The following is an 11,066-nucleotide window of genomic DNA, read 5'->3' on the forward strand; positions in this document are numbered from 1 at the left end:
TATCACACCATGAGTTTAGGTTTGATTTGTTCAAAACAACGGTAATTTATTTGTTAGTAGATATAAAACGCATATTATTTTTCTGCATATGGAAAATACAATTTCATATATACTGACCATTAACAGAATATGTAGTTTGAACACGATCAATTGAGCTCATATTTCATTTGTTTAGTTATCATTTATTTTGTTACTTATGTTGAATATTTACATTTGAATAGAGTATTGATATTAGAGCTTCAATTATTCCCAATGACACTAATTTTATGCTGATAAAAGTTGGTCTAGACAATTAAGTATCAATGACAACAATTGCTAGAATATATTTTTTTAAATTTTTTTGAAAAATGACAAAAAAATTACACTTTTTTCGTGAAAATATCAAATTGTTAATTCAATTCAAATTAATTTTATAATAAAAAATATTGTTCCTCAAAGTAGTTGCTTAATTCGCATCTATGCCCGTACTAGTGTCGAATGGATAACTAAAATAGGAAATTGCAACAAAAAATAATGTTACAATAAAGGTGCAAATAGGTAGGACTTTTGCTAATTTTAACCCAAAATGATAAAAAAGATAGGCTTTTTGTCGTTTTGAATTCAAAAGTGTTGTGATTGTGATAGAATTCTTTGTTAAAATTTGAAACGGTTCAAAATTCCAGAAATAAGTGACAAGGTGATTTTTTACTTAAATATGGAAATTTTTTACTTTTAGTATTAGTAAGTTTAATTTAAACAAAAGTAAATTTTGTCAAATAATAAGTAAGTTAAATTACTCAAAGTGTAAATTTCTATTTCTGACTAAAACTTAATCTTTCAGGCATATACTTACTAGTTTTAATTAAAAACTTACTAAAGTTAATATTAATTAGTTTAATATAATATTTAAAAAGTTGCTAAAAACTTGATTTGTCACTAAAGATAATTGAAACCTATAATAGTAGGTTTCCCTAATATCGTTACCATAACTATAGGCATTATAGCATTGTCCACTAACTACCTACTAACAAATAATAGTCTATTTGTATATTGTATTTATGTAAATGTCAATTTTCCGTATGTATTATAAAAATATAAAGCCAAATCTCATAAAAAATAATTTCAACAGATATCTTTAATAAATTTTTAAATATTTGTTTATTATTACACACGCATCGGAAATCTGAATGTGCCTTTCTACTCAAAAATGCACGCCCAAGCCCGTTACAGTCTGTGTAAACTATTTCGAGTTCCTCCTTTGCTTTTCGCTTTTGAATGGAGTGATTTTCGGACTTGGCCATTTTTACAAGCAAAAGTCGATTTGCATCAATACAGCAGTACTTAATCCAAGAATAGAGGTCCTCATTCCGATGAAAGAAATCTAGCGTCTGGATCACACTTCAGTTTCTTCACCCCTTGGACTTGAGAGTCATCACGGAGAAATGGACAGCCGCAACGTCGTCGTTTGCGACAATGGCACTGGTGTATGTCTCATTTTTTCCGCATTTCTTCAAATAACTGCAATCCAGCCTTTGATTTTAAATCCTATTAAGCAATTTATTTGGTTCCTCAAATTGATCTGGGATCAGCCCTTCGCGTCCCCTAATCTCCTCTAGCTAACAGTTTTCTTTTTTCTTTTTCTTTTTTAACAATTTTAAGAATAGATAGGTGAAGCTTCTGTGTGTGGGATGTGTGTGCGCGTGTGTTTTTACTGAAAGAAAAAAAAATCAGATTTTGATTCCATGGGTATTTTTGCAGTATGTCAAGTGTGGCTTTGCAGGTGAGAATTTTCCCACATCAGTATTCCCCTGCGTTCTTGGAAGGCCAATGCTAAGATATGAAGAATCCCTCATGGAACAAGAAGTCAAGGTTTTTTTTTGAAGTTAGAATTAAGCCAAATATTGTTTTCTCTCTTTAGAGTTGGGATCAATTCCACTGTGAGGATTGGTTAATTTAAATAATATACAATTTGCATTCCAACTTCGATAGAGGACTAAACATAGCCTTTGGAAGAGCTTTAATATGCTCTTTTTTTTTTAATAACCTGATAGGACATTGTTGTTGGAGATGCTTGTTTGAAACTGAGGCATCAGCTGGATATTTCCTATCCTGTCAACAATGGGATAGTGCAAAATTGGGATGATATGGGCCATGTATGGGATCATGCCTTTTTTAAAGAGCTGAAGGTAAAAAATTTGGTGCTTGTTGTAATTAATCTATGAAACTAATTCAGGCAATTAATTTCAATTTTTTAAAAAGGGTGCACCAAGATGGTTAATTGGTGAGGATGTGGTTTTGAAATATTTGTTACAACAAGGCATTTTGACTGACCAGTGTACAAAATGTATGCCTTTTTAATATTTTTATACACGTTGAGTAGTAAATTTTGGACAAAAATCAAAGCAAGTGCTGTTTATAATAATAAATAGCGCAACATTATCCCTCTTTATCAATCGATCATTTTAGCGAGCCCTTTCCACTAATTTTTCCTTTTTATGTATTGATCAGTTTTCAAGTTTTACTGAAAATTTGTCATTTCTCTACTTGAAGGTAGACCCAACAGAGTGTAAGATCTTGCTCACTGATCCCCCTTTGAACCCATCCAAGAATCGTGAAAAGATGGTTTGTATTTATCTTCTTCATAACTATATGTTTGATACTTCAAGCATTTTAACCTCTTGGTATTATTTGTGAGTCTTGTTTAAATTTCAGGTTGAGACCATGTTTGAGAAGTATAACTTCGCTGGTGTCTTCATACAAGTTCAAGCTGTTTTAACATTGTATGCTCAAGGTGCTTATAGAGACTGGATAAAGGTTGAATCTTCAAATGTTAGTTTTAGAGGGGAAGCATGCTTTGTCATTGCTTGGTTTATCTCAAGACATGCTTGTGATGAACATTTCTTCAATGAAATCCTTGAATTTATCAAATGTGATCGATTTGTTGTCCAATCTTCTTTTGAATCCACAGGTTTGCTTACAGGATTAGTTATTGACTCTGGTGACGGTGTTACGCATGTGGTAAACTGCTAATCTTCACCTTTGCTTGGTTTATCAATATTATGACGATTTTCAGGATTATCTTCCTCTGCTCCTTGGATAAAGATGAACAGCTTATTCTTTAGACGTCTTATGAACTAGTTTGGTGTGCTTAACATGGTGATCAGCATGCAAAGTAGCTAAAAGCAATCTTGTTCCTCTAGTATAGTTGCTTTCTACTTTGAAGTTTAATGAAGGCACTTCAGGAATTTTGTCTTTGGTCGCGGTTTTATTTGACTTTGTACGCAGGATTCAAAACGAATTTACTGTAACTAATCTATGTAAGAGAATGCAAACCTTTGTTTTAACCTTAGAAGTGTTGACAGTTTAAATGGAAAAATGTAGCAAACATATCAAAACATGAGGATTGGTAGTCTTTTCTTATTGATGAACTACTCTTACAATTTTTTTCAGATATATATATATCTATATTTAATTTCAGATATATTTAATTTCTGACTCTTTTGTCATGACTTGCAAATAATAGAAGTCTGTTGTGGATATGGTAATCTGTTGCAAATTATATTCTTCAGTCTGTATATAAATCTGTGGATATTTAACTGATTATCAGGTGATCTAGAAGCTATTGTTTCTTGATCGAAGATGTGAAATAATTTTTCTATCTGATCCAGAAAGAATATGCTACTTGTTCATAAATGCTACTTGGTTACTTGACAGCTAAGGTTTTACAGGTTCCAGTTGTGGATGGATACTCATTCCCTCATCTCACAAAAAGAATGAATGTGGCTGGACGCCATATTACATCATATCTCGTAGATTTGCTCCAACGGAGAGGGTGAGTGCAATCATGTGGCTGAAATATTATAATGTTTTGTGTTCTCATAATTGTTTTCCCATTTGCGCTTCTAATTTGCAAATAATGCTTCTGGTTTGAAGGTATGCAATGAATAGAAGTGCTGACTTTGAGACAGTTAGGGATATTAAAGAGAAATTATGCTACATAAGGTGAAGAGTCGCATCAAACTGTGGCTTTCAAACTTATGTTTTTATGTTTAGAATTTTTAACTTGAGGTGCAATTGGGTGCAGTTATGATTATAAAAGGGAATATCAATTGGGACTTGAGACAACCATCCTTGTTAAGAATTATACAGTGAGTTAATTTCTTTTAAACAGTATCTTTTTACTGATGTCTTTTCTAATCAAGAGATACCAAATCCAAACATGTCTAATCTTTGTTGCATCATGACCAGGGTGCAAAGGACAATGTCTTCTTATGTTGAGATCTATAATTTGCATTGCAATTTTCTGAAATTAGTACTTTGATTTCTGAATTTATTGTTTCTAAAAAGAAATTTTCTGCTCCAGAATATGTTTTTCCTGTTTTCTTGTCCTGAATAGTATTTACTTTTCTTGTTCTGCTAATAAAATTAGGGGTTTATCTAACAGCTACCTGATGGAAGGGTGATTAAAGTTGGGACTGAGAGATTCCAAGCATCTGAGGCTCTTTTCACTCCGGTAAACATGTCTACTGTTTGTTGCTTCGAACTTTTTAACCCGATCTTCCAATTCCATTGTATGCTGTCCCCCAGACATGAAACAAATGAAAAATTACCAGAAGCTGGTTTTATTGTGTCATTTTGAACCCTATGCTCTTTAAAAGTTTATTGTAAAGGGTTCCTATTTTTCCTTGACAGTAACTGTGTGCTAAAACATTGCGAATTTTCACTCTTTATGTTCAAATGTGTGGTTGGAAGTATGAAAACAGGACTAAGGGTGTAACTGATATGTTCAAATGCGAAATTTCACTCTTTATGTTCAAATAGTGCTATACTTCCAAATCAAATTCAGAAAAAATTTGAGCTCTAACAGAAGTTTGGCCTTGATCAAGTATTCTAATTGGAGCTTGAGTTTGAATCATCACATAGAAGTTCAAGTTCGAGCTCGATTCGAGCTTGCTTGACTATTGAAATATTGAGCAAGCTTGAACTCGAGTCATGTGCTAGCTTGAGGCAAGTTGCTTGACTCATTCAGACTTTTTCAATACAACTAAAAGAGCAACAATAATTGGTATCAGCAGAGTGTACCTCTATAATTATTGTTAGAAGCATTTCTTATACGCGATTTCACCTGAAAGTCCACCAATTGGGCCGAAGAGGATTCACAATATTATAGTAAAATTTTCTCCTTTTAGTTCAACTGTCCATTTAGGTTTTGGAAGTGGGAAGACTTGACAAGAAAACAGAGGGATGACCACCGCCTCTTTAATTTACCTTCCTCTTTGGATCTGGCCACAAATATAGCCGCCTCTTCAGATGAGGACACAGATATGAGGAATAGGAGAGACAACATGAGAATGAACAACAGGAGAGAGAACAAGAAAGTAAGGAAGGCATGGAATAAGGTTGTGACTAAGGGGTTTGATGATTGGCTATTAATAAATAAGGGTAATATTGTTTTCAGAGTAATAAAATATACTAAAATGTCCCGACTTAGACAAATATAATTGTTGTACGAAGTGTAATTTTGTCGTAAGTGTACAAATACCTTAGCATTTGTACATTTGTATATAAAAGTAGTATACTTATATGATCACTGGCAAGGCTCTATGAGCTTTCAAATGGAATACCGCTCAAACTCAACTTGACAAAACTATTAAGCTACTCGAGCTTGATATTTGCCAAGTTCGAGTCGAGCTTTTGACTGCCTGCTTGCGTGCAGCTCAAGTCATTTACACCAATAAACAGGACAATTGTGTGCCCATAGTGATAGGTAAAACAGCCTAAATTCTGGTTCCTTCTCGTGATTCCTGTACTGTTGATGTTGAATATGGATCTTGTCTCTTAACACTTTTACATATTGTAATTTAAGACAGTTAATATGTTTAGTTATTGGAATTTATGCAAAGCATCTATGGTTGACCATGATGCAAGTGCAAGACTTTTTGTTTGATGAATTCTATCTCTAAAGCAAATGGATCTCAACTTCCCAAAAAAAGAAGTTAATATTGAATTTGAATTTGCAGGAACTGATTGATGTTGAAGGTGATGGAATGGCTGACATGGTGTTTCGCTGCATTCAGGAAATGGATATTGACAACCGCATGATGGTATAATTATTATAAATACCTCATAACTGATAATTTATCATTGCTTGCACACGACATAAGTCAGTTATTTTGATATACTAAATGCATGATTTTCCTGTTTGCAGCTATACCAGCATATTGTTTTGAGTGGAGGAAGTACAATGTATCCTGGGTTACCGAGTCGGTAATATTTTCTGGTTCTGTTTTGCTTAAATTGAGCCATAGACTTTGAACATCTTTTGAATTACTTTTAAGTAATTGTTTACTACTAAGCTTGCTGTTTTGCATTATTTCTGTCTTCTTGGGTTACCAATGACTTACTGTTTGCACGGCTTCTTGATTGCAGATTTTTCTCTTACTATCTAGACAATTTTCTTCCTCCTTTTCTCTTCGTTTCTTGCAAGCAATTTTTCCTTGATTTGAACAATGCAAATGTAGATTTCTTTATTAAATTACGTCAATCAGCGAGTATAGTTTGTTTTCCTGGTAATTTTGTTTTTTAAAATGGTCTCTTATATCCACTCCTCTCCTGGTTAACTTTGAAATTCTTTAGCTATATTCAGTGTGCTAGTTTCGAGTTTTAATCGGCATAATGTAGAGAAAAGGGCCATTAGCATGCACAAGTGGTCTCTTGTGATGCTCAAAATGAGCTCTAATCTCGAGAAGAAGAAAAATTTATCTATAACCATTAACTGTGGCCTAAAATGTAGGTGCCATAATGCGTAAGTCTTGACATTTACTATCTAACATATTGGTGTAGCTTTTGAGTCTTGACACTAGTGCTAAGATTTTCATACACATTGATTGTTGATCGGATGAAAGAATAGATTTTGTTTCAGTTGCTGTCTTTGCCATATTGCTTGTATGTGTCCTATTCTTATGTTTGAAAGGCATAAACTTTTAGGCATTGCTTGCTCACTAGATGTTAGTGTGAAACAATCATTGTGAATGGATATCTGTGTCAAAAATATTATTCCTTCAAATGCTCCACGGAATAGTTAAATGTATCTGGTTAAGGCATGCTTATTTTTGTGAAAATGCATGATGGAGCTTCCTTACAGATTCACAAGGACATGTTAGGCTTTGGAACATCTCCCTTTAACATCACTGACTGTTTTCATAAATTTTTCTGTGCATTTTTTATTTGTCAGCTTGGAGAAAGAAATTTTAGATCGCTATCTTGATGTTGTTCTGAAGGGAAACAAAGATGGATTAAAGGTAAGCTACCATCTCTTTTAATATGGTATCTCTATGTAAAGCATAATACTTGTAACGTAGGGTTGTACTGGAACTAATACAGGGTATCTTGCCTGGACATTTGAGTTTTTTAACCTACTGCAAATGGGAAACAGATTAATAACATCCATATCTTGCTTCGCCCCCAGGTGTTATTGTCTTAGGCTACCCCGTTGATCTCTGAGTTAATGCTGAAATATTTGCATGATAAAATATCTTTAAGAAATTGATGTTAAGCCTTTGCAAGTCAGAGGAGTAATAACTTTAGCCGCTGAAACAATTTTTATTGCACTCAATGCGCACTTCTGTTAGATGGTGTTCAATACCCACTTCTTCATTTTTCTTTGAAAATTTACAAAAGGAGATGGATGCCATTAACAATAATTGGAGTGCCAATTTTATCATTCTTTGTAAATTATGTAGATTAGAAGTAGCATGCATTGCGTGTGACATGATAGACATACCCACTTAGGGTTGATAGTTGAATCTAGCAATTTGTTAGAAGTTGAGCTTAAAGGGATGTGGGATTGATTAATGAAAATCCTGGAAAGGGGAGGATTAACATGATCAAGTACTAAATAGTGTCCAGACATAGTTATTAGGATTTAGTTGTTAGTTGTTATAAGTATGTAGTGATTTTGGACTTTATCCTTTAGCTATTTACAAAGGTTATGAAGGTCTATTGAAATACTTTTAAGCATACACAATAACAAATGAATATATTATCCTGTCAAAGATTTGGAATTGCTTCCTGATCAAGGGATTAGGTGCATAAGATGAACTTTAAAGGGTAAACTGATGTTTGTCTCTAAATTTGTGGCAATCTTATATGATTTCTGACAAAGCAAATTTGTTCATTCCATGCTGTAGTTATCTTTGACCATTAGTCAAAGGTGGTTAGGGACATAAAAATAGTTTTGAGCATTAAAGGCATACTTTTGTCAAACTGACAGGTGGCATTGTATACCTACACATTGAAGTAAATCTAAACAAATTAGAGATCTAGTAATTTAACAGAAAGTTGCAAACCTTCAACTTCTTTGTTGTACATTAGCTTGACATTGATATTTACAATAAGCAAATATTTGTTGCTAAGTGGCAGCAAAGAATGCCCTTGGCTGATGAAGAGAAGTCTACTTGATGCATCCTCTCCTCTTCCTGCCCTGGTTGCTGCTTTTGGATTGCCTTTATGTATTTTATGATGTTTGTGTTTGTATGTGGCCATGTGGGTTTGAGCTTAGAGTTGAATCTACCTAAGGCTGTTTTTAGAGTTCAGCTGGAGTTGTATCTTTTCATGACATAAATTTTATGAGTTTGTACATTATGGGGAGATTTATTGGAGTGAAGCTTTCGCTCCATCCCCCACAGCATTCAGCTTGTACTAAGGACAGCTGCAGTAAGGGCTTAAAGAATTACGGTCTGGTAATGAGAAATTAGAACAGAATCACACACAGAGGGACAAAATTTTAAGTGAAAGTACCAAGCTAATATGTTTTTTGTGTATTCTGTAAGATGTCAACCTGATTTTAATTAGTCATGGCTTGTAATTAGATGGTATATTGTACTATGTCCAAGTTGTATAGGTGTATTGGTATTTGCTTTTAATATGATACATCATCTAGATGTTTACCTTCTTGGATGCAAACTTAAGTCGTATGTCAGAATCTTCTTTTAATGGCATGTCAAACTACAAACAGTTTTCTTTTATAACCTTTGATCCTATGTTGTTTGCACAAGATCACGCTCAGACTCGGCATCATGCATCGTCCTACAGTCTTATGAACCGTCTCACTCTTTATATGCTTTCTTGCCATGTTTAATTGTTCTCGTATGGACTGCCGTGGAATGAGCATCACCTTTTGGTACCACATTATGTATATCCTCTAAGCAATGGTGTTGTAAACTTTGTGTCATTTTCCCTCTGTAGAAACTGCGGTTGCGGATAGAGGATCCACCACGAAGAAAGCATATGGTATACCTCGGAGGAGCAGTTCTTGCAGGAATTATGAAGGTACAGTTGAGCCCCTTGTCAACACCTCTCTCTCTCTCTGTACCTACCTGCCTACCTACCTACCTATATCTCTAACACGAGACACACAAGTGCACACATATATGTGCTCACAAAAGTCTTCTTCTGTTACTGTGTCGAAGCAATTTGAGCTGCGTGACATGGCTATTTGGTGGCTTACTCTGTAATTGCTTCCCTACCATCCATCCTTGCATGTCCTGTCATAGTCTATTCTCTTGTTTCTGTGCATGCTATTTATTACCAATACATGGAGAATGCTTCGATTTTCTGCTCTCTCTCTCTCTCTCTCACGCACACACTCGCTTATGCACTCACAACTGCACTTGCAAAAGTCTTCTCCAGCTATAATGTTAAGCAAGTTGAGGTGCCTAAGGTAGCTAGTTGGTGGCTTTTCATCCTTACATGTCTTGTCATAGTCTCCTTGTATTTCTACATATAATTTATCAGAAGATGAAAGGACTTTGCTAAAAATGGGAATATTCCTGAGCAGCTTTTCAAGCTGCTGGATGTCTATACGTGTTTAATGCGATAGCAATTGTTATGTCTTATATGTGGCAATAAAGGCAATAGATTATCTACATTTTTTGGTTTACCACATCACCTATCCATCCACTTATGTAATAGCTAAGGTATCTCACTGTGGTAACTCACAATTCTGGTTACTGTTAAGTTATAAATCAAATTATTTAGGAGAAATAATTTAAAATGCACAATTCTTCATTGTATGCATGAAATGGATGTATTTGTCTGCACTACCTTGGAGAGCCTCTGATCAACCCCCTAATACACGGGAATTCGAAATGGCAAACTTGAGAGGCAGAAAGTAAGCTTTGGAAAACCTTCTGACCGACTCAACCAAGAAAGTGGGAGGCCAGGAAAGATGCATTTTGGAAAGCATCTCTCCCGACTCAGCAGTGTGAAAGCATCTCATCTCTGGCATCTCCTGAATATTATTGGATTATTCCTATATGGTATTAAATAAGTATTGAACCACGTCAGTCCTGTCTGGATCAAAATTTTTTTTATCCCTGCTAATGAGAATGAGAATCATGTAAAGATTAAATTATTGGATTTATGGTAACGCACAATAGATTTCATAATATTGCTTGAAGACATGTAGAGAATTTTAGACAAGTTGTTTGGCTTTCGTGTAGGATACACCTGAGTTTTGGATTCGCAGGCAAGATTATTTAGAAGAGGGAGTTGCGTGTTTAAGCAAGTGTGGCCAGGCATGAGTTCATCTGGCAGAAGTTGTAAAAGGCGAAGATCTGGAACAGGGTTGCAGTTGGAATTGAAAGGGGTGGATGTATCACTTGGGTGGCGCAGAAGAGCTTCATTTTTGTTTCCTCAAGGACTTCATTACTTCGCTTACCTACAAAACAGTGGTCTTGTACTAACATTGAATTTGTTGCCTATACTATATAGTTCCTACGTGTAAGTTTTGTGAAGAATCTAGTTGTTGCTTTGTAATTATTGTAAGATCCTTTCCTTCATTCGTGACCCAGTTTTTAATCGGACGTAGATGATTCTGATAAAACTAAAATTTCAACAATCACACCCAGATTTCTTTTCTTAGGAAAAAGATATCTCAAGAATTCTGTTTTCAAAGTCTACCATTCAAGTATTTAAAAAGTTTTATCAGTGTATCATTAATGATGTCACAGTTGCGGGAGCTTTATTTTGATCTATTCTTCAAAATCCCTGAAAATTTTACTTCGTTCATCATAAAATGCCTATTG

General features: G+C 34.5%; 1 protein-coding gene across 2 annotated transcripts; it reads left to right on the forward strand.

The window, feature by feature from the left end:
• Positions 1–1,205: 1,205 nt before the first annotated feature.
• Positions 1,206–10,820, forward strand: LOC113727307 (actin-related protein 2-like). 2 transcript variants are annotated; one of them, XM_027251393.1, is made up of 15 exons: positions 1,206–1,463; positions 1,738–1,848; positions 2,031–2,165; positions 2,530–2,601; positions 2,692–2,770; positions 2,948–2,997; positions 3,708–3,811; positions 3,913–3,981; positions 4,064–4,127; positions 4,424–4,492; positions 6,000–6,083; positions 6,188–6,246; positions 7,214–7,280; positions 9,226–9,309; positions 10,482–10,820. In XM_027251393.1, exons 1-15 carry the CDS (start codon positions 1,422–1,424, stop codon positions 10,560–10,562), a joined length of 1,170 nt encoding a protein of 389 aa, XP_027107194.1. In that variant the 5' UTR covers positions 1,206–1,421; the 3' UTR covers positions 10,563–10,820. The 2 variants fall into 2 exon arrangements, with proteins under 2 accessions (XP_027107194.1, XP_027107193.1); XM_027251392.2 differs by having other exon boundaries at positions 1,277–1,463; positions 10,508–10,820.
• The last annotated feature ends 246 nt before the right edge of the window (positions 10,821–11,066 follow it).

The sequence above is a fragment of the Coffea arabica genome, chromosome 2c, assembly GCF_036785885.1.
Source record: "Coffea arabica cultivar ET-39 chromosome 2c, Coffea Arabica ET-39 HiFi, whole genome shotgun sequence".
Classification (NCBI taxonomy): domain Eukaryota; kingdom Viridiplantae; phylum Streptophyta; class Magnoliopsida; order Gentianales; family Rubiaceae; genus Coffea; species Coffea arabica.